Genomic DNA, 25,728 nt, shown 5'->3' with positions numbered 1-25,728 from the left:
GTTCCCTGCTCAGCCCGGGACCTACTTATCTACCCTGAACTTGACAGACCGTCAAATAGGGGACGATCCATGTTGCCGATGCTCGCCATCGACATCCTCCTGGACCAGTTAGGTCACGTCTACGCCGCTGCGGAGTACTAGATACGCAGTAGGTAGTACCTTGCGCAGGTCTCAAGCGACTGCCACTGGTTGTAGGGAGTGTCTAGTTGGCCACACTTAGTAGGGGTGGGCGTACACAATGGTAACACAGCTCATATCTCATATGACTGGCTTGCAATCTTTGATGAAGGTGATCGGGCTATCCGTTGCTCGGGATTGCTATACCTATTAGCCACGGTCTTCCGTAGTGTATGTCCTCCCATGAGCTCGGACCTAGCCCCCTCTTCTGACTGAGAGGTTTCGTATATATCCTAGGATGCAAAAATGAGATACCAGACGACAGCAGCGATCTATTGAACGGTTTTCATGATGCTCTCGTGGAATACACAAGATCCATCGCCGAATTGCATTGCCGTTCTTGGTAATCGGCAACCGTAGCTCCGCCAGCGGATGGAGCTCAACGGAGAAAGCAGATGCTAGGACTCCATAGGCCCGTAGAAGCTAGAGACCCTTAACCAAGTATGAGCAATGCGCATGCATTCCACTGTAGCCCCTGGCAGGCCGGTGCCTGCCGAGAAAACCCCATGGATCCCGTATCACAGTGCTTGCAGGTGGATGAGCTTTGACGCCGGACTGGGGGAGGTGATGCTGCATTCAGATATAACGATAAGCAGTGCGACACAAAGGGCCAATCATACGATCGGAGTTACGGGAGATTAATTATTGCGGAAGTAGGCTACTATTCTTGAACATTTTGATGCATTCATGGGCCTGGAAATGGCCATTTGCCTGCTGGGCTACGGGACGATTGCCTTAGCTATGATCCAACGAAAAAGCAGCAAACGCGCAGATGGCGCAAGGTGTATCAGTGGTTGGCAACACAGAATATTTTTATTTATTATATTTTTATCTTTGTGTACTTATATTTTTTATTATTTTCGTAAAATTACCAAGAACGATCGATGGTGATTGCATGAATCGATCAGCCCCGACCCATGCGTCCTCCAGGCGTTTAAGATGAGGGATGATTTGGATTGATTGGGGTTGGAAATTAGCTTTGTCCCCTTTGCCCCTTTTCCAAGGCTCCGCGACTGGGGCTTCGGCGACACGTATTGCTATTAATTATTAGTCGACTTTTTTTGGGGAAATCCGATAATCCGATTGCTTGATCTATTAGGGCCTAAACTTGAAACCGATTCCAAGCGCCCCCCACCGCTTGCTTGTCACGTTTCGCTTTCCCGACCGACCGCAGGACGGATACACCTATACCTTCCCGCCCATCTCCCTCCCCTTCTTGCTCGTCCTCTCCCTCATCACCAACCTCCCTTCCTCCTCTCTCTCTCTCCCCTCATCTCTCTCGCCTTATAACTCTGCTGTCCCTGCAGCTTCACAAGGCTCGTTTTCTATGCTCAGCCTCGCCCGCAGGACTTTGAACCGTGTCCCCAGCTTTCAGGATATTCTACAAGGCAGGATGACCCACCCCGATATGTAAGGAGACCTTTCCCCCCTCCCACCAAGGGCGAGCTTGCCTTCACTACAACAAAGAGCTCATGGGAACCTTTACTGACCGTTGTCTTTGTGCTTGAATTCAGCTCCGTCGACGTTCTCGTCATTGGTGCCGGTCCTACTGGTCTCGGTGCCGCGAAGCGTCTTAACCAGATTGTACGAATTGCGCGCCCCCTATCGTATACCATCACTTGAATAAAGGCTAATTGGACAATTCTCTGGTGTAGGATGGCCCCTCTTGGTTGATCGTTGACAGCAACGAGACTCCTGGTGGTCTTGCTTCCACCGATGTGACCCCCGAAGGTTTCGTATGTTGAGTCCTACTTTCCCCTCAATGGATAGACATTGCACTTGTCAAGCGAACAGCGACTGACTCGTGACAATCGCAGCTCTTCGATGTTGGTGGTCACGTCATCTTCTCCCACTACAAGTACTTCGACGACTGCATTAACGAGGCTCTCCCCAAGGATGACGACTGGTACACCCACCAGCGTATCTCCTACGTTCGCTGCCAGGGCCAATGGGTTCCCTACCCCTTCCAGAACAACATTTCCATGCTTCCCAAGCATGAGCAGGTCCGCTGTATCGATGGCCTGATCGATGCTGCCCTCGAGGCTCGTGTTGCCAACACCAAGCCCCAGAACTTCGATGAGTGGATTGTTCGCCAGATGGGTGTCGGTATCGCCGACCTTTTCATGAGACCCTACAACTTCAAGGTTTGGGCTGTGCCTACGACCAAGGTAAGATGTTCTGGATCACATGGCAAGTAACGGCGTGCTAATTCCCTTTAGATGCAATGTGCCTGGTTGGGTGAGCGTGTTGCTGCCCCTAATGTCAAGGCCGTGACGACCAACGTTATCCTTAACAAGACCGCTGGTAACTGGGGTCCTAACGCTACTTTCCGTTTCCCCGCCCGTGGTGGTACCGGTGGTATCTGGATTGCCGTCGCCGACACTCTCCCCAAGGAGAAGACTCGCTACGGTGAGAAGGGCAAGGTCGTTAAGGTCAATGCCAACAACAAGACCGTTACCCTGGGTGACGGTACCACTGTCGGCTACAAGAAGCTCGTCTCCACCATGGCTGTGGACTACCTCGCTGAGCAGATTGGCGACCAGGAGCTCGTTGGCCTCACCAAGCAGCTCTTCTACTCCTCCACTCACGTCATTGGTGTTGGTATCCGTGGTACCCGCCCCGAGAGAATCGGTGACAAGTGCTGGGTAAGTTATCTACCTTGGATGCAGACTTCAATGGGCCTCTAAACTAATACGATTTCCTCTAGCTCTACTTCCCCGAGGACAACTGCCCCTTCTACCGTGCCACCATCTTCTCCAACTACTCCCCCTACAACCAGCCCGAGGGCTCCAAGAAGCTCCCCACTCTGCAGCTTGCGGATGGCTCCAAGCCCCAGAGCACTGAGGCTCAGGAGGGTCCTTACTGGTCCATCATGTTGGAGGTTTCCGAGTCTTCGATGAAGCCTGTCAACTACGAGACTCTCCTGGCTGATTGCATCCAGGGTCTCGTCAACACCGAGATGCTGAAGCCCACTGATGAGATTGTCTCCACCTACCACCGCCGCTTCGACCACGGCTACCCCACCCCCTCCCTGGAGCGTGAGGGCGCTCTTACCCAGATCCTGCCCAGACTCCAGGAGAAGGACATCTGGACCCGTGGCCGCTTCGGTAGCTGGCGCTACGAGGTCGGTAACCAGGACCACTCTTTCATGCTCGGTGTTGAGGCTGTGGACAACATTGTCAACGGCGCTGTCGAGCTGACCCTCAACTACCCTGACTTCGTCAACGGTAGACAGAACACCGAGCGTCGGCTGGTTGACGGCGCCCAGGTTTTTGCTAAGAGCCAGGCGCAGTAAAGGGTTGAAATGTTAATAGATTTACACGGGTTTTAATTTCTTTTTTCTTGAATGATTCCAGGCAAGGGGCAAAAGATTTGTTTAGAGATCTGATTACGATCAACGGGAGCCATATTTCATCATTTTTTCTTCTTGTCCTATCTATTTAACTTATCTTACCAAGTTTTTTTTTCTTTTTTACTCTTGGCTCATTGACAGCGATGTATGGGAGATGTTCTTGGCATTGTGATGCGTATCATCATCCACTTTTCTAGCCGCCTTTTGCTCCATCCACTAGACATGAATAGAAGTTGCTTATCGAACGCGTGTTTTTCTTTGGGGACTTAATTTATTGCTTTACGTATGCTGGTTACATGTCTCACGGCGGATTTTGCTGATGACCACCCCGTGGAGATCGAATCCGGCTTCATGACAGATGACACATGTACCACCCACCGAAGTGAGGCAGTGTTTGTAGCACAACAGCCCATGCAGTCCGTTTCTATTTTCGCTCCATTTTATCCCGATCTAGAATAGAAAATGTGATATATACGCCCCAAGTGCGTACTATGGAATATCTCAAACCCACACAGAGCCATCTACTAGTATATACACCGATCAAGCTCCTCGATAAGTATATGGCAAAACTCAAGAAATAATACTACTGTAGTAGTCCAATCGGTAGACTATGAAAGACATATGTAGTGAAACATGGATTGATTCACCGTTAGCTATTAATCAATATGTGACTTACTATCTACCGTGTGATACTCCATATTTACTCACTACCCACATCCCCCATCCACATTCCCCATCTCATAAGGCTGAGTGAGCTCGAGCTCGAGCTCGGAAGGGCTGGCTGGATGAAGAGCACTGACTATGTCGGAAATTTATTACTTCACTTTAATTCATTTTTCTTCTCTTCTGCTTCTACTACCGTGTAACTGACTTACTCCATACTTGAGCATGTGGTTGATTGGTGCAGTCAGTGGTGATATTATTAGTAGTAAGTAGTACGAGTATCACAGCAGTGAATACTTATCATGCTGCACACAGACTTACATACATACACACACACATACATATACATATATCCCCCCTCCAACCCACAACCATCATGTGATTACTTACAGTACATCCTCCTACAACATATATATATGTAAGCATACACACACTAAATAGAGTAAACATGAACATAATGAAATAATGTCGAACACCAAGTAACTAACCTATGAACACTCTTCCTTACGAAAGTCAGGAAATCTGCTAATACACCCGGATCATCCATTACCCGCCACTTTGCTCTTTAACCGTGGCTCACGCCAAGAAGGGGAAACAAGCCCATACACCTAAAGCGGTATAGCGGACTGGGGCAGGCCGCGTAAGTAGTCTAACTGGAGAAAGGAAAAAGAAAAAGAACGAAATTGGAGTCGTGCAGAAAACCCGCAGGCGAGGAAAATTAATTTTTAAAAATAGATTGTGAGCAACGAAGTGGGTTAACTAGCCCAGATAGGACAGGTGGTCATAACTAAGTAGTAGGTGTGTAGACTAATTTACTCAGAATGGGCGATGACGATGGAATGGGTTGTGATGGCGATGATGGACAGTTGTTTCATAGATGATGAATAGTTAGTTAATTACTTTGTTACCTATACTAGTATTGAGGTAAAAAGCGGTGATGTGGTAAGTATGTCGGTGTTTGTTATTTGCAGTAGTAGCATTCAAGAGGGGATACATACATATACATAATTACATACGCAGCTTTGGATTCGATCCGCTTCAGCCTTATCGTCGGTCGATTTTGCATCTTCAATGGGCCCCTTATAGAAAAGAAAAACCGCTCTACCGGTCTACACCGTCACTCCTCCTCTACAATACACCATTATCACAGAATATCCTGCAGCTTGCGTGTCGACTGGGCTCAGCTGGTAGAAGACCTACGACCCATTGTTGGGATGGATGACGAATAACCTCACGAGATCCCACCCATCATTGGGTCGGGACACCAACTCCGCCCCCCATGCTTTACGTCCCATCCACGCAACAGGTTGAGGCAAAATGGCTGAGCCCTGCATGGCGTATGAGAATCTTGGACACACACACATACCCCTCCGACCATATGACACCTCACAGTGATGATATTCTAAGCAAGTCATTTTTAGCATTAGAGGCTCACATTTCCCCGGTACGGCTCAAATTCTCCGGTGCAGCAAGGAGGTCGACGTATCATAATTCGTTCAATCCATCCCCTCACATCAGTCCCTATGACTTCCTCTGTCTGTCTTTGGCGAGGCGTGATATCAGCTGTGCCCGGTGCTTTTTTCCCAGCTGTCTCCCCACCGCGGATGACATGCTTCTATCCACCCTGCTGTCACATCAACCGTTCCCTCTCCACCCAGCATGCCATCATCAACAACCACCCTGCAAATTTATTGCCGGGCATATCCTAGCATTGTCGAGCCATAATCCTTGATATCATTCTCATCTTTCTCGTGTACTTCATATGTCATGAAGTTGACGTAGCCATCGAGCTCCCTGGCCTCCATCAGGTGCGGGTTGATCGACGCTCGGGTCTGTCCAGGTGTTAACGGTGGCCAGCGCAACAGGGCTACGTGAGTGCATACGTACATCTATGCATGGTTCGGAGCGGTGACCATGTGGAGCTGCCATGCGTCCTCTACCACCGGGTACCGGTGGATTTGCCGATGGCATAGAAGCAACGAGCTTGACTCTATCGACGTTATAACCCCCCTGAGCATACATGGGTATTAGATTTCCAAGTAGCCCTGAGATGGCGGGCGCCTCCCGCACCATGTGTTCTTGCGGAGGATTGTGTTCAAGGCCATGGTTTTGGACTCCCTGTGGACTCCGGAAGGGCATCAGACCTCCAGATGTCTCTATGGTTCTTGAAAGATCGGCACCTACCTCTGCTGGAGCTGCTAGTGAGGTATTCACAGCCTGATAGGTTACTGTTCCTTCGTGACCTTGCTCGGGTAGTAATCCCACGGGTTCGGGTTCAGTCTGTGTACCATGCGAGACTATATTCCTAGGAGCCTTGCGCCCTGTCAGATGAGTTTATCTTATCCACTCTCAGGTATGCTGAGCCTACCCTTGGAATGGGGTTGGATCGATGTGCCTCGGTGGGCCTTGGCCTCGCACTGCTCTGCAATCTAGTGGGAAGTGCTGCTGGGGATCTTGCAATAGCTGCACCCGAGCCTTCACCAGGGCCATTGTGGTGGATAGCAGCAGACCCCGGCAACGAGAGGTTGGCCCGCTGGCCGCGTGTCTTCCTGGTCGATTTATTTTCACCGGGCATTTTGGTCACCTCCAACGTCGCATTTGTTCTGGAAGAGGGACGTGCAAGGAAGTCAACCCACACTGTTTCTTGCGCAGCTAGGCTGACACATGTGGATCCTAAACGTATCTCGAGATTAAGGCTCGGACGGAGTCCCGAACCTTGCACTTTGGATCTCGACCACGTCTGTCTCAGATTCTCTAAAAATAGCCAAATTAACACTTGCTAGCTGTGAGTCCGGAGGGTAATATCTGAAGCTCACCTACTTCACTTGAGGTGTTTACGAAAAGCAGCGAGCTATCCGCGAGTTGAGTGTTGCAGGAAAGAGTTTCTCCATTTACTTCCCTGGTGCTAAGGAGGAGCTGGTGAGAATTGGAGTGACGATGTGGCGCACTTAAGCCTTTCCCTCCATCTTCTGAGAAAAGACTAACGGGGATTCTGGTTGGCACAGTTGCTGTAGCAAAGGGCTGGCGGGTCTGTGAATGATTGTGCAGCCATTCAAGGCCCCGCTTTCCCAGTGATTGGTTGGAAGGCAAACTGCTGTCAATAGGAGTATTCCATGAGTGCTGATGCACACTCTCTGTCACACGTTGCTCTTGACATGCTCCAGAGGATGTTCCGGACAAGGGCCCACCGACGCCTGATGAGCAGGTGGCACTCATGGTCCGGACCTCATCTTGCACCACTACGCATGGCGGAGCATCTGGTTCATTGAACAAGGATGATAACCCGGAAGGGCTAGCTTCTTTGTCTTGGTTCGATTGCCACGAGCTTTGACTAGGAGAGTCCGGGCTCGAGCTGCAGAGAGACCCTCGCGGGGAGAGGTTGTAGGGCGAAAAAAAATCCGAGTCCAAGAAGGCCACACTATCGTCGCTATAGCCGTCGCGGTCGAGATCTTGCCGATGCCACTCGGCCATGCGAGAATGGCGAAGGAGCAGCCTTTCCAGATGGTAGCGGAGATCGTCATCGCCCAGAGCAATGCGTGTAGACTTGTATCGAATCATAGTAGGTGAGGTAGGATGTCTTCTGATGATAGCTGTGAAATGAATACGAAGAATAACCGTGGTTAGAGCAACAGTAACGACTATGTGCCTCTGTAAGCTCAATAGTCTTCCTGTTTCATGAAGCTTGTAGAAGCGTGCAGCTATTCAAGTTGGGGACTTGGAGGGATCATCTGGCTAGGCTACGGGGTTACAAAGGGCATCAATTAGGAAAGAGCATCCGGATGGCAAGTGCGATGAATAGATACTATCCAGCTAGGTGAAATGTTTTCTAATATAAACTCTCATGAATGAGTCGGATATCCAGAGTGATGAAGTTGACTAATAACAGTTGGTGGTGGTGGAGAGGACTACCACTAGTAATTATGTTTGTTCTATAATAGGCACGAAAATGGGGCATGCGAAAGAGACGGTGTAGTAGTAGTACGTAGTAGTTAAGGAGTATAGAAGATGGAGCAGGAGATGGTAGCGAACCACGGTACTCTCTCTCGGTCTCGAACGGTTTAGTGGATAGCAACATTAAAGAGGCTGAGCAGAGTCACGATCTTGAATGTGAAACAGAAGGATATAAATATTTTGACTAGATGATAGGAAAGATCAAAGTACTGATAGGCAGTTAGTTAGTTGGAGTGTGAGTAAGAGAAACAGAAGATGGAATATGGGGCTTTCAGGGCCTACAAGATCTACATCTCCAGGGCATCCGATTGAGCTGTGCAGAGAGGATGGATCCATCGGCCAGGCTGCATTCAATTGCCCATTGTTGCCCATTGGGATGATTTTAATTATTATTATCCGTAGCATGACACAGTCTTTATTGTGTCAAAAGAGAGAGAGGGGGAGAGAGACAAGGTCATGGCAGAGTTAAAAATAAAAACAGGATTAGAATAAGATGATGATTATTGTTGTTTAGTTTGTAGGCAGAAAGTCTCCTCTTGTACTCTCTTTTTTTCCCGTATGTAACTCTCTACTACCACTATTAGTACTGCTACTGCTACTACTACATCGATCCCCTTTATCCCCTTTCCCTCTCTCAATCGTATTATTCTTCTCCTCCTTCTCGACTCTCTCCTTTCCCTTTTTCCACCCCCTGCTATTTTCTATAGTTTCTGTTCAACTCTTTTTCATCTGTTTTTCGATCGTTCTATTTACATCCTGAGTGTCCCATAATCCATCGTGTTTGGGTCCGGCAAGTGTTTCAGCATTTGGCGTTTCCCCATCCCCAATGCATCATCCGCAGCTCCTCCGACCGCCGCCATAGTCCGTCCGGCTCTCCCCTCTCTAACTTAGTTAACTAACTTGTCTGTTATTCCATCCCATCCCCAATCCCATCCCATCGGGGAAGCTCCTTTTCCTTCCCAGCTTCCCTTCCTCTTCTTTTTCTTCCTTCCCCCGCTCGTTTCTCTTTTTTACACTCGTCGTTCGTTCTTCTTCCCTCCCTCCTTTCTCTTGTTCTCCTCCCCCTTCTCGACCTTCTGCTTGGTGCCACGCTGGTGCCTTGCCAGGTCACTATCCCGCCATCCTAATCTCCCTCGTCTAGTCTTTCTGCCTCCTTCTTGTTCTTCCCCGAATTATTGCTCTCCCTCATCTTCCGCCCGCACATCCCCCCCTCCTCCTCCTCCTCCCCCCTTTGAAACCCAACTCTTCCTCCCTCCCTCCTCCGCCCTCCTCCTTCTGCTCTCCCCTCCCCCCCAAAAAAAGGTTTGGTGTATCACCAAACCCATCGCTACCTCCATCATGGATGGGGATCTCAGCCTGTCCCAATCGTTAGGGGGGCTCCGCATCGCGAATCCCGATGATTCTTCCTTACATTCGTCCGAAGATGCCGCAACAACGCCCGCTGCCAGTGCTGCAGATGTAACAGAAGCAGAGCTGGTGCGCGAACCTACCATCATCTCCGAGCGACCGGCCAGTTCTCTATCAACAACTCCTCCCCGACCGTCTGCTCCTCCCTCCACAACAGACCTGCAAGACACCCTCACCTCCGCCTCAGTCGAGCCCGCAGTCAAGCCGCGAGACAATCGAAGCTCCCTCTACAATCCTTACTCTGACCTCCCGCAGCAGACGAGTCCCCAGTACACTCCTTACGCGTCTTCATCACAATCACACCCTGCTCCGCAGTCCTCCCGGCCGATGTCCGCCTTCTACGCGAACGGATCCACATCAACACTGGCAGCTGCTCGGGAGGGTTCCTATCGTATTCGTACCGATTCCGCGGCCTCCTCCGCCTCCGAAAGTCAAGCACGTGCGGAATCTCGCGGTGGTTCCGCTGCTTTCCAGGCCGGTGTTCCCGTACGCGATAGTAACCACAATGATCGGTCATATCGAACCGCCCAGTTGCCCCCAACCAACGGTCCGATGATCATGCGTCAAACTTCCAGAGCTCACGCGCGGGGGGGAGCGGCGCCACAGATGGGAGGCTCTCCGTATGCCATGGAGAATGGCCCCGGTGCGAGCAGCGAGGACTGGCAGGATCGTGGTGCAGCGGTCGCCGTGAGGCAGGAGATCGATGCCAACGGCAAGCCGGTTGCGCGTTACATTAAGAAGGGAGTCCGGGATTTTTCTTTCGCTCACACGCTGGGCGAGGGCTCTTACAGTACCGTGGTCCTGGGAACCGACCGACAGACTCTGAAGGAATATGCCATCAAGATCCTGGACAAGCGACACATCATCAAGGAGAAAAAGGTGAAATATGTGAACATCGAGAAGGACACCCTCAACCGGCTTACCGAACACCCGGGCATTGTCCGACTTTATTACACGTTTCAGGATGAGCGCTCGTTATATTTTGTGCTGGATCTCTGCAAAGGAGGCGAGTTGCTGGGCGTGTTGAAGCGCATGACCACCTTCGACGAGGAGTGTACACGGTTCTACGGTGCTCAGATTCTAGACACGATAGACTACATGCATAAACGCGGTGTGATCCACCGGGATCTCAAGCCGGAAAACGTTCTCCTCGACAGTCAGATGCACATCAAAATCACCGATTTCGGAACAGCCAAGATCCTCAAGAGTCAACGAAAACCTCAGAACTCCAGCGGGATGCCCCCGCTAGACGCCACAGATATCCCGGAGGAAGAACGAGCCAGCTCGTTCGTGGGCACGGCGGAATATGTAAGCCCGGAGCTTCTGACGGATAAGAATGCCTGCAAGGCCAGTGATCTCTGGGCCTTTGGCTGCATCATCTTCCAGCTTCTCGCGGGCCGCCCCCCCTTCAAAGCCGGCAACGAGTATCAGACGTTCCAGAAGATCGTTGCGCTCGATTACGACTTCCCTGCCGGCTTTCCTGCCGTCGCCCGCGATCTCGTCGAACGGCTCCTTGTTTTGGATCCAGCCCGTCGTTTGCCCATCGAGCATATTAAGAACCATGAGTTCTTCCAGGGAATCGCCTGGGGCCCGGATTTATGGAAGCGCAAGGCCCCTCGTCTGAAGGCGTATGTTCCGCCGCCGCGTGAACCCATCAAACTGAACGGCGGCGGTGGTGAGGGCTATGCCTCCAGCGCTAACCCGGCTGCATCAAGCACTAATGTCAGTTCGCGTGTGGTGCCCCGACTGGTAACCGAACTACCACCTCCCAGCCAACTGGACATCGAGTGGTCCCCAGTCTTGACTAAAACCAACGAGCGAATTTTAAAACTCGGTAATCTGGTGGTTCTATCATCGCCGGCAGCCCACAGTCCCGTCTCAAAACACGGAGGCGAGTACGAAGCTCCCCGGAAATTCTCCCGCTTCTTCGGCGGCAGTACGACGAAGAAGCGGCAGCGCTTGGTAATGGTTACTTCGTCGGGGCGCATCATCATGGCTGCATCTGGAGGGGACGAAAAGAAGGCGAAATTGGAGCTTTCCCTCCTGACCCCAGGCACGTCATATCGAACGTCGACAGATTCGAAGGGGTTCTCGTGCTGGGTGGTGGATACGGTATGTGATTTCCCTTTATAAGATTTAGCGTATTGCCCCTGACATCGAGACATCTAGCGCGACAAACATTTTGTCTTTGAGGATCCCAAGCCCTCTTCCAGCAACGTTGGGGCCACCGCCATATCGGCCCAGGAATGGCTCGATAGCCTGGACCGCGCGCGAGAAATGGCTCTGTCCCAGCAGGGAAACGGTTCTTACTCTGATGATGCCTTCCGCGATTTGTCGTCTGGACTGTCGAGCCACGCCAATACTCTGGATCGGAGCTCTGAGATCCAAAACGAGAGTGCCCCCGCGGGACGAGCCACACTGGTTAAGCACCAGAACACAGACACGGAGTCCGTCAAAGGCAAGAAGCGATTCAGTCGTCGCCACTCCAAGAATGGTCTGGCAGCGGTATTCTAAGTCTTTCGTGCTTGCCGCTGATTTTTCTCCTGCCAAACTCACCTCAATTCCTTGTCCTCCTTTCCCCCCGCTCCCCCGGACTCCCATCCTCCCCGAAGTCCGGCTTATAAACCATTGCGCAGGGTCGCATACAAAGTCTCTTCATTGTACCTGGAACATATCTCGTCTCCGTCTTTTGCTTGATATCCCTGAGAGTTTCCTGCGTGTGTGATTGGCGATTCTTTTCTACCATCCCTGCCAATGGCAGGGCTTGCTTTGGACTATTATACTTAAAGCTATTTTCTTATCACCGGGATTCAGTCATGAACTTCAGCCGGCGACTTGCTTATTTCCTTTGTACGTTTGCATCTATTGTAAGAACTTTTTCCTTTGTGACGTGGCTTGCTTGTTGCTTTGGCCTTGCATCTTCGCAATGATGAGCGTGTTTCTATTCCCTGTTGAAATTGCTGCATTTAGATGGGCAGGAGTATGCATATATCCCTCATCTGGTTGTCTTCATTTATTTTGTCCTCTTTTTTTTATTTCCCATTTGCCCCCTTCTTCGACCTCTCCTCAATCTACTCTTTCTTATTCTCTCTTCCGATATATATATTCCGCGCATTTGCGATAAACCGACCTCGCAGTTGAACCTACACCCACTCTACTATATTTGCCGCGATGTCTGGGATACAGCGCGCTACAGTACATTCTTATCATCTTCCAATCATCATCAAAAAGCGCGGGGGCTTACCTCTTCAATTCCTTTACCATCATCACCTTGCAGTTTTACTACCATTAGGGATCTCGTGTCTATGTGCCTGTCATTTCTATACTGAGCGTTTTCGGAGTTCCTCTGATCGATTACCCCCCCCATTTTTTTGTATGTTTTTGTTTGCGTGAATAGTGTTGTTCTCTTTCTCTTCTCCCTACTCTCTACTTGTCTAACAACCCTCTCCTTTATTCTATAACTTTATTATTATACCTCCCTTCTCATTACTTGTTTCCCTCTCTTCAATGCACAATCTACAGACAGTCCCGTGGTCTTGTTACATAGGGTTCACTTTTCAGAAAAATCATTTAATTTCATATTAGGAGTAGCTCAAGGACAACGACGACAAGAAAGAAATCACTATTACGGCTTGTAGGCTACCTTTATTGTCTTACACTTCTTTTTAGGCACGAAAGTAATGCGAAGAATATAAAACAAACATAGATCCTCATAGTACTACTTATTGATACGAAAAGATAACGTTTTACAATAAACTAGTTATATATACTAATATACATAAAGTGAAGGTGCACTGTATATTATTAAAATTATATCCATCTATATACAACAAGTGGAAATATGGATATCTTCCCCGAAGGGCAATAATGAAAGATTATCTTATATCCCTCCTCACATGAAAGGGTAAGAAAAAAAATAAAATAAAGAAGTGTTAAAAAAAGGTAACTTCTTATATAAACAACCAGTCGATCCTAGAATTATCCAATTCCTGAATCCAATCAAAGTCATCGTCATCATCATTATTATCGTCATGGGAATGAATATCAGTGGTAGGCCGTTGCTGCTGCTGCTGCTTCTCAGCCTTCTTCTGATCCTGTTTCTGCCACATCAAGCTCAAAACCCAAGCTGCATTGCGGACATTCACACTGGTGATGTTAAAATACAACGCGCGCAACTTGTTGAGTACAAAGGGTCGCTGGACGGGGTCTCTGCATTCCGCGCCAGCAATGAAGGTGGGCCAGATGAGGCATTTGAAGTGGGGATCTTCGATAGGGATGAGAGCGATTTTGCGAATGATCAGGTCGGCCACTTCGGCGTGGTCGGAGGGGAGACCGAAGTGGTTGGGGATGGTTGCGGCGCCGGGACGCGGTCGGGAGAGAACACGGCTGGCGTAGAGGTAGACAGCGCCTTTGAAGACGGTTGCCAGGGCGGTTCGCATGGACAGGTCTGCGAGGTAGTAGCAGCTTTGCATGGACTCGGCCCAGGCATAGGGGTCGAAGGCTTGGATGTGTTGGAGGAGAGCGCCGGGGGATTGGAGCGGGTTAGAGTCTTGGGAGAGGAAGGCAGAGGTGAAGATCATGGAGGGTTGCGAGTTGGGGTCGACGTCCGGGTCGAAGTAGAGACCGGCGTGGATGAGCAGGATGACTTCGAGGAGATAGGCTGGACAGCCGACGTAGGAGGTTTCTTCGAGACGCTTGAGCATGGCGGGGCCCATGCTGGAGGTGTAGAAAGGTTTGGATAGGGACCCTGGGCGAGCGAGGGTGGAGCCCATGAGTTGGATGCTGGGAGGGATGTGTCAGTATGTAGTGTCTCTGTGGAGGATGTTTATATGGCTTACAGGAGAATGCCATCGACAGCAAAATCTTCCAGCCATTTGACAAGGCATTGAGGCGGACTGGAGGCCCCCTGTTCTTGGCGGCCTTTAAGCAGCTTCTTGGCCCCTTCGAGGTGGAACTTCCAGGCACCATCCCCCGATTCAATAGCATCCATCAAAGCGAGCACGGTGATCGCAGCGAGGGTTCTGTTATCATTGCGCAAGACGGGATCCTGAATGTCGCTCGATAATTGCCCTAGGGCGCGCTGCTTGAGTCCGAGAAAATGTTCATACACCTTGGACGACGGACGCCGAGACATGGAGGTGATCACGGACTTTTCTACCTCTTCAGGAGACAGGGATGTGCGGTCTGCGGGAGAACCTTCCGACAACCATGGCGTCAGGGAAAAGTCCCCGCTCGCCAGGATGGCATAATGCAAGGCACCGGTGGCAGCAAGGACGTGGGCGAGGAGAGGAGAGTCCCCGACCAGGGGAATGAGGTCACGGTACGGGTTGCCGGTCTCGGAGTAGAGGGTGAGATAGTTGGCAAGGTTCTGGTTGACTTCGGGATGGTTAGACAGGAATCATATGGGCAGAGAAAACGAGCAAACATACAATGCACAATGTAGAACCGCGACAGCTGACTCAGGTCCTTGAACAGCGGGTCCACCATGCCCCAAGGCGCGGAGACCGGTGTAGCTCTTTGCAAGACCACTTGAGTATCCTGGTTATCGTTATCCTCCGACTGGGTTGGTTCTAGGATACCCTGGATGCCCGACACGTTGGGGGGTACGCATAAGCTGATATCTATAGACTGGGTGGGCGAATCGGCTGCTGACGGCGGCGACGCATTGCTGCTGGAAGAGGGGCTCGAGTCACCGCGCCTGAGATCTGAAGGGCGCATAACCTCATTAAAGCTGCGACCCATCATCTTTCCACGACTGGCCACACCTCCCTTGACCCAAACGAGGGGCTTCTGATACCCCAGACATTCCTTCCCCGCATCGCGGCACTTGCGGCATGTGGGCAAGCCGTTGTCGCAAATGATGCGGCGGCGACGACAGGTGTAGCAACCCTTCGACATCACTTCGGACCGTGGGCGAGCAGACAAACTGGTCACTGCTCTGGTGGATGGGAGAATCGCAATCCGATGCAGGCGGCTCGAGACGAGTGTCTACACAGGACACTCGCCATCATTGGGACTCGTCACGACACGGAATGGGGGGGTGGGAGGGAAAGCTTCACCCAGCACATTGAGAGCACTCCGACCGGGGGTGCTGTATGCTGCTAGCAGGACGAAGAGCACGGCAGGCCGATCCAAGCTGAAGAAAGAGAATAAGAAGAAGAAGAAGTATGTCAGAGGGCAGAGGGAGAGGGGGGAAGAGGAGGGCTGAATGAAGAAGATCTGGAACCGCGCCGCAAAGGAATCCAAGTGCCGCCAAAAGAGAAATCAAGCATCCCCATTGGAGGAGTGCTGCTGACTCATACTATACACTCCCGCTAGCCGGAAGGGGGCTAGTGTCGTACGAGGGCATGACAGAACAGGGTGGATGCCTTGGATGCCTTGAATGCCTTGAATACCGGGCAGCCAGCGGGAGGAGAATTGAATATCGGTTACGAAGAGGGAAAGTAAGAAGAGGGTTGAAGTTCATCTCTCCTGTGGTATCTTTGTGGGACTCTGGGAGATGAAGAGGACGAAGAAGGAAAGAAACAGTCGGGGATCATCCGACAAAAGGCAGCTGAACCCAGACGGATCCGACTATCAAATTAAGCCAATCACGAGGATCAACGCAGCTGCGAGGCCGCCGATGGAACGAATCCCGATTGACTTCTTGACGTCCTTCGTCTCTCCTTTTCGGTCGGTCGCAGAATTCCAGGAGTCAAAGGGAATTTGGAGTCAAGCGGTCTCAACTTCGATCCGAAGAAGTTTTGGATCACGCCCAAGGGAAGGGGTTTTGGCTTTGGTGGATCTTTCGTTCTTCTTTGACAAGCATCGGCAGATAGTAAATATCCACCGCTGTCATCCAGTCTTTCGCTGCACACAGACCATCCTTTTTCCCACGGAAGTCGAACTGGAAGCCATGGTTTTGGACCCTGTGTTTATTTATCGGCTGTAACTGGTCTTGTCGGCTTCAGTCTGCATCTCCTCGCCTTGGCTGCATTCTGATCGCATTCGGTCCAGCGTCTCCTATTCTTCGGATCATTCTCTTAGCCTGATCCTTTTTGTCTTCTCCCGTCCTTGGAAAGTTCAACTTACAGTGTCTTTTCCTCCTCATCTTCTGCTAGTTCTCTAGTTCCTCTCGGTGGCCCACTTTGTTATCGCCCGCGGGGATCAACAACCGGGAATCCGCCGCCACTCCCAAATCCTCTGCGCAAATCTGCCTCTGCCCTGGTGTCGCGGGTCCCAAACATTCCTCGCTGGCCGTGTTGACGAATTCCCGACCGGGGCGCGTGTTGTAGGATTTGAGTGACGGCCCGCTCTCTGCAGCAGCTCTCTTTGGCGCTCTGGTCACCGCGCATCTCTCCCTGACGGACCATGTCCACCAAGTTTCCCACTACTACCGTCACTCCCATCGAAATGGTGTCTCAAGCTCAGGTCCTCGATCGCTCCGTCCCGCCGCAAAGCGCTGCCTCCTCCGTGTCGCGCCATTCTCATTCCAGCCGGCGACACCGTTCCAGTCGTTCTCATCATGGAGGACTCACCCATCAAATGCAAAACGACTTTCCTATTTTCACGCACACCGGCGATGTCGAGATTGTGGTGCGCGCAGGGGATCAGGAGCGACGATACCTCCTGCATCGATTGATATTGGCGCAATGCTCGGGCTTCTTCGAGGCAAGTACCCGGGAGGACTGGTCGCGACAATCCATTCCGAGGCCTCCAAACCTGGACACGGGCGTGCTGTCGAGGATTAGTGAAGATGCCTCTTCGCTATCAAACGGATCAACCTTGGCCCAATCGGAAAGTGGAGGATCCGCTTGGTCGGTCGAAAAGAGGCGCTGGAGGTATGAGCTGGACTGGGTAAACAAGGAGGAGGATGAGGAGCCAATTCTGGTACAGAAGGTGAGCTGATCTGAAGCCTCGTGAATCTGCCATTAGCAATGCTCATCGTTGAATCTCTATAGCCTCCAAGCTTTTCCAGCGCATTTGGTTGCGACGCGGGACAATATCCTCCATCTGTGACCAAACCATCCAGCTCTCAAACAGGCTTTGTCCGGTCGATGGCCAACCTGGCCGGGATGCAGTCGGTGGTCAACCTCCCTCATCGATCTGGGACGGCAAATCCCCCCACAAACCCCATCGTTCGCGATTACGACAATCTGTTCCGCCTGTTCTACAATTACCCGCCGCTGCTCAACAGCGTCAACATCGCAACCGCCTACGCCGAGTGCCGGGCCCTGCTCAACCTGGCCGACATGTACGATGCGCTACCTGTGACTGGACCCCGCGTCGACCACCATCTGCTGGGCTTTGGCTCGCGCCTCTTCAAGCAGATCGCCAAGTATCCCCCGAGCTACCTGAAACTGGGCTACCTGGCGCGCAGCCGCGTCATCTTCTCCGAGGCCCTCATCCACGTCGTGGGACAATGGCCGGCCGGCCTGCCTCATCTGCGCAACGGACCATATTCGCCGCTCCCCAATTCCGTCCTCGACATCATCGAGGATAAGGTTGAGGACCTGGAAGACTTGAAAGCGCGCATCGACTCCAAGCTCCTGCGGCTCACGCTGACCACCTCCCGCGGCGAGCGCGTCAGTCCCACCAACGCCTACCTGGACTGGCTGGCCGTCTCGCTCTTTCGACAATGGCTCGTCGACAGCACCACTCCCCCGCCGACTCCCATCCTCAAGAACTCTTCAGCGAATGCACACGCCAGCACCAGCACCCACGGCATTCGCAGTTCACAATCGACCAGCCACCGCCCAACAGAATCGACTTCCAAGCCCACAACCACCGCACCACCCTGGTCCGCTGCACGAGTCTACCGGCTCATCGGCTCCCCCAGCAGCCAAGCCTACCTATCACACGAGGACCTGAAACGATTCCTCAAAGTGCACCCAACTCCTTCCTCGGAATCACTGTACACGCGCGAAGTCCTGAAACGGTTCGAGCGCAAAATGGACGAGATCAAGCGGCTGGCCCGCGAGATAGTCAAGCCGCTCATGCGCAATTTTCTCGAATTGGATCTGAAGGGAAGCGAATACAGCGAGGGTGGGTTGCCGTATTTAACATGCACTAAAGTCGACGACGAAGATATCCCGTGGGAGTGATCAGCCTATTCACACAACACATATCCCTTATTACGCAATTACGCCCATAACGATACCCTGGAAGTTTACGGAAACAAAGTCAGTCACGATTTTTATCTCAGATACCTTATGTTGTTTTATGTTTGATGGTCTACGCTTCTTGCTGCTTCTATAATTTTACGCTCCCGCCTTCCCAATTGCATGCCCTTAGTGATGTTTATGCATACCGTGTCATGTCTAATTTGTTTTCATCATTTCTTGTCTTTTTTTGCCATGCCATATGTTCTGGGTTTCCATAGTAACGAGACGACCTGAATGTGTCCACGATGTCATGATTCTTCTTTTTCCCCCTTCCTCTTTCTGTTCTTGTTTGTTTCTCATGCACGATTACGCACGCCATGTCAAAGAGTAACCTACACCTACTAGCTAGTGATGAAGTTTTTTCTTTTACAGATATAGATAGGTAGCCGGATATACAATGCAGGGTCTTACCTTCTATCTCAATATGAGTTCGGCAATTTATTGAGCTACTATTTATGTAGAGATGCAACGACTTACTGCACACTACTAGTAGTAGGGTAGTATACATGGTGTGACTGTCCAGTTCCATGTTCATCTGTAGCGAAGAATACTACTCGATATAAATACATCTATTCATCATTCACCATCCTATCATACATACATACATACACACACACTAGCTATCTATACAACATGCTGCTCACTGCTCCCCAATAACCTCCATCCCACCCATAAACCCCCTCAACACCTCCGGCACAACCACCACTCCTCTCTCCGCATCCCATCCATTCTCCAGAATAGCAGCCAGCACGCGAGGAACCGCCATCGCCGTTCCATTCACCGTATGCGGGAACCGCGACTCCTTAGCCGCACCGCCACGCACACGGGTCCCCAGCCGACGACTCTGGTAATCGGTACAGATAGACGCGGAAGTGACCTCGCCCCAGCCAGACTCAAGGTCCCCGGCACGCAGTCTCGACGGGAAGAGGACTTCGATATCGCGTTTGCGGCTGGCGCTGGCGCCCAAGTCGGAGGTGGGCATCTCCAGGACACGGGCGGGGAGGTTCAGAGCGGTGAGGATCTCCGTCTGGATGGAGAGGAGCTCTGCGAAGAGGTCGTCCGAGGTGGATGTGGTATTGGTAGAGTCAGGGAGGTTATCCGCCCAGGCGAACATCTCGACCTTGGTGAATTCGTGCACACGGTACAGACCCTTTGTGTCGACGCCGCGGGAGCCGGCTTCGGCGCGGTAGCACCGGCTGGGGCCGACGAGACGGAGGGGGAGTTGACTGGCGGGGATGTCGCGGCCGGCGTGCATGGCTGCGAGAGGGATTTCGGCGGTGCCGGCGAGGGAGCGTTGGGGCTTGGACTTGTCCTTTTCGGTTTGCTCGATGGTCCAGATCTGTTGCTCATTGTGCTGGTCGCGCGGCTGGAAGCCGCAGGCTTCGGCGATGTAGGAGTATACGAGCGAGGGAGGGGACACGGCTTTCCAGCCGTGGCGGCGGGCCACGCTGAGGGCGTATTGGACGAGGGCTTGTTCGAGGAGGGCGCCCTCGTTGGTCAGGAAGTACCAGCCCCAGCCGGTGGTGATGGCCGAGCTGGTGAAGTCGAGGAGACCGAGCTTGGTGCCGATGGTGACGTGGGAGCGGTTTGGATCGGGGCGTGTCACCCATTCCGGGGGTGATTGAGGGTCGAAGTTGATGTAGTTGATCAGGGTTGGGTCGGCGCCGATTGGGGTGTGGGTGGAGGAGAGGTTGGGGAGGGAGAGGGCGAGTCGGTGGATTTCCTCGGTGCAGGTGGTTTTCCGGGTTGACATGTTGTTGGAGTCATCTTTGAGACGAGTGGCCTCGGCGCGGAGGGAGGTCAGGTCGGAGGAAGAGTCATTGTTGGCGGCACTGGCGACTTTGGCGATGGCTTTCTCCAATTCCTTGATGCGGGCTCGGGGGGTCTTGAGATCTTGGTCGAGACGTCGCGCTTCATCGGTCAGCTGCTGGATCTTGAGAGGGTATTCTGCGTGGGCGGGATAGTTGCGGTCGACGCAGTTCTTGGAGTAGAGCTCTGGGTTTTGGCGGATGTGCTTGATGTCCGGGGTGGGTTTGGGGGCCGTCGCGGGGCGGATGATGTCTGCTCGTCGGGTAGACGAGGAGAACGGACGACGGCCGAACAGCCTGCAATTGATGCAGACGTAGGGGGGTCTTGGTGGAGCCATTGGTGAGGAGGGAATTAATAGAGAGGGAAGATGGAGATGGAAAATGGAATGAAGATTGAATGTCGCGATGCTCACGCGGCCGCCTTTCCCGATCGGGCGGTCGCTCCACAGAGTCGCTGGATTAATGGGAAGACAATCGCATTGGCACGGATTAAGTTATAGACAGGAAGTAAATGAGGTGGCTAGAGAGCTTATGCGTCTGCTAAGAAGAACTGTTCATCCAATGTGCATGTTCGAAAGTATCATTACTCATGTTGACCGCTAGGAGTACTATACTGAGTCCCCGCATATAGTTACTATAACCCATTCCACGGTAGTACCAGGACAGTCTTTCACAGCATTCCACAGCATCAAGGTCCATAGCATCATGACCATCAGAGCCATGGTATTCCCTTACAACCCCAACTTATGCTTCTTGATCCTCGCTCCCAATCCCAGGATAACCAAGACCGAGGCCACCAGCACTCCCCACAACGGAATACTCAATACGTTGAGATTGTAAGTAGTCTGAGTTGCCGCCGACACAGTTGCCAGTTCCAAGAGCAGCAACACGTAGCCTGACTTGCGATGGTACTTGTAGATGGTCTTGCCCTTCTCCACACTACCCAGGACCTGGACAGGGACGAAGTACTGCACGACACCTACCAGGACCTGCAGGATGATGAAGATATAGGTGATGAGACCGAGGATGCCGTGCGGGGAGGTAAAGCGAGCATGGTCGCCCTTGTTGATCTCGATGATGATGAAAGCAGTGATGAAACCGAGGAGGCTGAGGGTCTGGATGATGTAATGGATGATGGTTCCGAGGCGCTTTTGGTGAGGAGTGGTGGTGGGTTGGAGGATGAGAGTGGCTTGGACTTGAAGCAGAAGGGCAGCGGAGTTGAGGAGCTGATGGAGGAATTAGTTGGCGAATTACTTACTGGGATAACCGTGATGGTCATAGTAACTAGTGATGTGGTGATGATGACTTACGGGATGAGCGGAGAAGAATATCAACGGGTGAGATAAGATACCCGTCCAGACGAGGATGGCCAGCTGAGCAAGGACTCAGTCAGTAAGATACAAGAGGAGCAACAAAGGATCTTCTTACCATCCAGATTCCGATTTGAGCTGCACTGGCCGTGCCTAATAGTGTAATGAGCATTAGCTGGGAGAAGATACATTTTCATCGTTACTCCGAGGAATAATCAACTCACCTGTAAAGAGGTTCTGGTAGATAGCAGCGTTTTCTTTCTGGGGCACATTTCCCGGGGTATGCAGCAGGGGCGCATCCTCCTGCTCTTGGATGGTGTCGGGATGTTCTTGGGGGATACCCGTAGCAGAAGCCATGGTGTGTTGATACTACTAGATAGTACTATCTAGATGGCAGTATATAGCAGACAGTAGTATGAGGGAGAGAAGATCAGCGACGGGAGATGCGCAGCGGGTCCTTAAATGGGGACAAGAGAATGACGAATTCGGGGCTGTGGATTGTTCATCATTCAAAGTGGGGGAGCCCGACCGGCGCCAATTAGAAGGGATGAGATTGCAATATGCTTATGCTGGGGGGTTTCCATGGATTGATAAGACAGTTACTAGTAACTAACTAACTAGTTCACTAACTAGTTGGTTTATCTAAGTATAGTACTGCTCAAGCGAGTATGTGGCTTGTATACCCACCCCTCACCGCTATGCTTTCAGCAAGGAACATCATGATGTTGATATCGAAGCAGTCATATTCCGCTCTCCAAGTTCATCTCAAATGCAAAGAGTATTTTGCAAGATTAAAAGAGTTTGAAGTTGCCAAGCAATCCAGCAATATATGACATGATGCAATAGGTGGAGGATCCGACGAAGAAAGGGCACTAGAATCTGTAGTGGAACAACAAGAGAGAAAATGAATCAAAAGAACAACCGCCAACAAAGTAGAGCAGAGATAGCAACCCTCAAGAGCAAACAAAGTATATACACCAACATATCGACCAAAGAAAAGAACCCCAAGGATGGTACAAGCAAAGTACCTAGCAGCCACGTTTACCCTGGCCAGGGAGCGGACGACTATGGCGCATGGGAGGAGAACGAACGACTCTGGAGAAGCGCTCATTAAGATGCGGGTTAACCTCCAAGTCTTGTTGCCCATTGTCCTCCCACTCCTCAGAATCCCCGTCGCCAGATCGGGACCAGTCATCATTGTCATAACTCATATCATCGAATTCAGACCCACCGAATTCGGACCCCTCCGGCTCCCCCTTGGAGACATCGTCATAGTAGTCACTGCGCGAGGAGGCTTCCGATTCAGTCCTCTCACTGAAGAAGGGTAGTATTCCCCTATGAGTACTGGCCACAGCTCCATAGTGACTACTCGCAGAAGAAACAGAGGGTGATCCTTCCTCGGAGTCAGGGTCGAGCAATCCTCTGGTCAGGAAACCTTCGGCGCTAGAGCTCGCGATATGCCCTTCATTCGTGTAGGTTGACCAGCACGTATATAGGCCATCATTTGACCTATCATTGGCCGAGTTGCTCTCACTCTGTCTGGGCGAGGCCTGATCTGTCGTGACCACGCAAGGAGATGCTTGAGCCAATTTCTTCTAGTTTAAGAAGAAACTGGAATCAGGACTTGCACAAGACGAAAGGGGATATGTGTCGAGGAGGACCTACCGACTCAGCAGTGCTGTCCGTCTTAGATTGGAGAGTTGAATGAGTCAAACGCTTCTAGGGCAAGGGAGAACTAGATCAGGACTGGGGGACCATGAAACGGGGATATCTGCCGATGAAGGACTTACAGACTCGGTAACGCTATCCATTTTGGGACGCAGAAGAGAGAGAAGGCTTAGAGGGTGTAAACGTAAATACTAATAATATAGAGAGCATTCGAGAGAGCAATCAGAAACGCATCAGGGAAGCAATCAAGAGAGTATTCAAGAGAGGGATCAGGAAGGCAATCAAGAGAGCATTCAAAAGAGGGATCAGGAAGGCAGTCGAGAGAGCATTCAAGAGAGCAACCCGTCCAGAGAAGAACAGTGTGGACAGTATCAGCAACCGTTCAGAGAAGAACAGTGTAGACAGTATAAAACTGTGTGGAGATTTGGGATATGAAGAAGAACACGTTCTCCCTGGACTTTGGGACCTATTTATGCCCCAAGGAAGGCTGCAATCATCTTCCCGTTCACTACAAGACACAGTGAATCATCCCAGTGATTTGCTCGACGACATCATCACTGCATGTAACAAGACCAACACGCTTCAGGCGAGTGAAAAGTGATAGTATGTTCAAGGGCCGTGATTCGGTGTCCTGCCGCGGGCCCCCTTCACGGGGGCCCGTCTGGGATGTGACCAATCGTGAACTAGGGTTGATAGTCCGGGGTACTTGTAGAACACAAAGATTTATATAGATGACTGGAATGCTGAATGGACTCGAGTGGGAGAAGGGGCCTTCTTATATAGAGGAGAATGCATGTTGAATTAACTGAACATTGTAGGATTCTCCCGATCCTGCGTGGGCAAGTTCCGTAGGTATTCCTAAAAAAAGCATCGGGATATTCCATAGTATTGACAAACATTAACTATGGCGGCCTTAAAAATCCAGAGCCATCACCAAAAGTTCACTTCCGTCTTTAGTCCTCTTTCCCTGCCCGATTGGGAATTGCATTTGCTTAGTGGAAAGGCAGTTTCAGCAGGTCACTCTCCTCTCCGGAACCTGGTCGTCCAATGACCACCTCTGCCCCTAGGGCCTCCGGCTGCAGGCGCATGACAATATTGAAGAGAGTCGACGATCGCGAAATTGGGTGCCTGGCCATGTCTTCCTGACAGGATATCGACTGGGGGGCGTTGTAAGTGTCAGAAAATACTCTTTCCCTGAGCACCTGCCCGATAATGGCATCCTCTTCGAGCACTCCATCCCTGATTAGCTCACGGGTCAGTTCCCGGGCCCGTGCCAATCGTATCGGCGAACCAGACAACCATGGTGGCTCGTACACAAATCGATTCTCTAGAAAGTGATTTGTGTGTGCTACCATACCATACTCGTCCGGCTGAAGATGTACATCTCCCAAGGGAGATAGTTCCAGTCCCAGCGAGCTTTTACTATCAGCAATCAAGATGTGCTGGCTGGACCCCACACCCCCCAGGGACTCCAGCGTCTGCACTGCCTCATCGACCGATGTGCTTTCCAGACAGAGTCGCAGCGCAACGTGAATGGGCAGTTTGGATGGAACACAAGGATGAGCACGAATGGCGTTGAGGCAGGTTCCAACACAGGCAGTATTGAAGCCGATTTTACCCACGATGCCAGCCTAATTCACACTTAATAACTGAAATTAAATTGGCAAAGTGAAGAAGTGCATCCGGAATTTACATGAGGGGTGACTCACTTCGGTGACCATGTGAATGGTTGGTTTTCCAGGCTGTTCAATCTACATAAGCGCAATATTCTTCTGTATCGTGGTGGTAAAGTCCCAGTTCTGGGCAAGAATACGACACTGATCGTTTCTCTTCCATGAAAGGCTAGTGCACCCGTCTGTGAACTTGCCAAAAGTTATTTCACTTCGACAGTTCAAGGCTACAATGTCGAGAAGGTCGACCCCTGCACCCTCTGCAATTCCCTCCATTTCTTGGTAGAGGTGGGGGGTGGCGCGCTGGATTGTGGCCGCAAATTGGTCTGCTTGCCGCCGGACTGCATCCCAAGACAAATTACAGTTCACCTGGAACATCTCTTCGTAGATGGTGATTTGGCTGCTTATTTGCGGCCGAAGGCGAGACCCATGATGGAACCCAATCTGCGTGCGTTACGAGACACTTAGTTACCGGATTCCAAGCCGGGAAATGGTCCAAGGGTGTTGCTAGTACTTACCTCTCTTGGGGTGCCGGTGAGGACCAGTTTGGGTGGCTCTTCAACTTTGGAATACATTTCG

The 25,728-nt window shown here is 51.4% G+C and overlaps 9 protein-coding genes across 9 annotated transcripts; 4 read left to right on the top strand and 5 right to left on the bottom strand.

Moving 5' to 3' along the window:
- Window positions 1-1,389: 1,389 nt before the first annotated feature.
- Window positions 1,390-3,790, top strand: BDQ94DRAFT_142856 (protoporphyrinogen/coproporphyrinogen oxidase). The gene is made up of 6 exons (XM_026766110.1): window positions 1,390-1,587; window positions 1,692-1,761; window positions 1,833-1,913; window positions 1,995-2,345; window positions 2,397-2,822; window positions 2,885-3,790. Exons 1-6 carry the CDS (start codon window positions 1,505-1,507, stop codon window positions 3,470-3,472), a joined length of 1,599 nt encoding a protein of 532 aa, XP_026626915.1. The 5' UTR covers window positions 1,390-1,504; the 3' UTR covers window positions 3,473-3,790.
- A 1,851-nt stretch (window positions 3,791-5,641) lies between these two features.
- BDQ94DRAFT_178401 (uncharacterized protein) lies at window positions 5,642-7,750 on the bottom strand (the record flags this gene model as incomplete). Its single annotated transcript, XM_026773120.1, has 4 exons — window positions 5,642-6,024; window positions 6,080-6,505; window positions 6,561-6,946; window positions 7,009-7,750. The coding sequence occupies 4 exons, from the start codon at window positions 7,748-7,750 to the stop codon at window positions 5,881-5,883; spliced, it is 1,698 nt and encodes a 565-aa protein (XP_026626914.1). The 3' UTR covers window positions 5,642-5,880.
- A 503-nt stretch (window positions 7,751-8,253) lies between these two features.
- On the top strand, window positions 8,254-8,632 carry BDQ94DRAFT_142852 (uncharacterized protein). The gene has a single exon (XM_026766109.1). It carries the CDS (start codon window positions 8,406-8,408, stop codon window positions 8,610-8,612), a length of 207 nt encoding a protein of 68 aa, XP_026626913.1. The 5' UTR covers window positions 8,254-8,405; the 3' UTR covers window positions 8,613-8,632.
- An 849-nt stretch (window positions 8,633-9,481) lies between these two features.
- Window positions 9,482-12,064, top strand: BDQ94DRAFT_169958 (PDPK1 family serine/threonine-protein kinase; the record flags this gene model as incomplete). Its single annotated transcript, XM_026771386.1, has 2 exons — window positions 9,482-11,662; window positions 11,720-12,064. 2 exons carry the CDS (start codon window positions 9,482-9,484, stop codon window positions 12,062-12,064), a joined length of 2,526 nt encoding a protein of 841 aa, XP_026626912.1.
- A 1,269-nt stretch (window positions 12,065-13,333) lies between these two features.
- On the bottom strand, window positions 13,334-15,097 carry BDQ94DRAFT_142848 (transcription factor domain-containing protein). The gene is made up of 3 exons (XM_026766108.1): window positions 14,980-15,097; window positions 14,389-14,926; window positions 13,334-14,332 (listed from the first exon to the last, which is right to left on the bottom strand). Exons 1-3 carry the CDS (start codon window positions 15,035-15,037, stop codon window positions 13,501-13,503), a joined length of 1,428 nt encoding a protein of 475 aa, XP_026626911.1. The 5' UTR covers window positions 15,038-15,097; the 3' UTR covers window positions 13,334-13,500.
- A 1,484-nt stretch (window positions 15,098-16,581) lies between these two features.
- Window positions 16,582-19,143, top strand: BDQ94DRAFT_178392 (BTB/POZ domain-containing protein). Its single transcript, XM_026773119.1, has 2 exons — window positions 16,582-17,428; window positions 17,491-19,143. Exons 1-2 carry the CDS (start codon window positions 16,901-16,903, stop codon window positions 18,631-18,633), a joined length of 1,671 nt encoding a protein of 556 aa, XP_026626910.1. The 5' UTR covers window positions 16,582-16,900; the 3' UTR covers window positions 18,634-19,143.
- A 190-nt stretch (window positions 19,144-19,333) lies between these two features.
- Window positions 19,334-22,168, bottom strand: BDQ94DRAFT_159213 (putative serine--tRNA ligase DIA4; the record flags this gene model as incomplete). The annotated part of the gene is made up of 5 exons (XM_026769048.1): window positions 19,334-20,798; window positions 21,237-21,727; window positions 21,812-21,874; window positions 21,930-21,964; window positions 22,036-22,168. The coding sequence occupies 5 exons, from the start codon at window positions 22,166-22,168 to the stop codon at window positions 19,334-19,336; spliced, it is 2,187 nt and encodes a 728-aa protein (XP_026626909.1).
- A 671-nt stretch (window positions 22,169-22,839) lies between these two features.
- Window positions 22,840-23,622, bottom strand: BDQ94DRAFT_169953 (uncharacterized protein; the record flags this gene model as incomplete). Its single annotated transcript, XM_026771385.1, has 3 exons — window positions 22,840-23,406; window positions 23,477-23,530; window positions 23,602-23,622. 3 exons carry the CDS (start codon window positions 23,620-23,622, stop codon window positions 22,840-22,842), a joined length of 642 nt encoding a protein of 213 aa, XP_026626908.1.
- An 849-nt stretch (window positions 23,623-24,471) lies between these two features.
- BDQ94DRAFT_169952 (putative acyl-CoA:6-aminopenicillanic-acid-acyltransferase) lies at window positions 24,472-25,724 on the bottom strand (the record flags this gene model as incomplete). Its single annotated transcript, XM_026771384.1, has 3 exons — window positions 24,472-25,110; window positions 25,381-25,593; window positions 25,668-25,724. The coding sequence occupies 3 exons, from the start codon at window positions 25,722-25,724 to the stop codon at window positions 24,472-24,474; spliced, it is 909 nt and encodes a 302-aa protein (XP_026626907.1).
- Between the last annotated feature and the right edge of the window lie 4 nt (window positions 25,725-25,728).

Source organism: Aspergillus welwitschiae, assembly GCF_003344945.1.
Source record: "Aspergillus welwitschiae strain CBS 139.54b unplaced genomic scaffold BDQ94scaffold_14, whole genome shotgun sequence".
Taxonomy (NCBI): Eukaryota; Fungi; Ascomycota; class Eurotiomycetes; order Eurotiales; family Aspergillaceae; genus Aspergillus; species Aspergillus welwitschiae.
The sequence above is the reverse complement of the archived record's forward strand: the minus strand, read 5'-3'. Positions and strand labels throughout refer to the sequence as shown.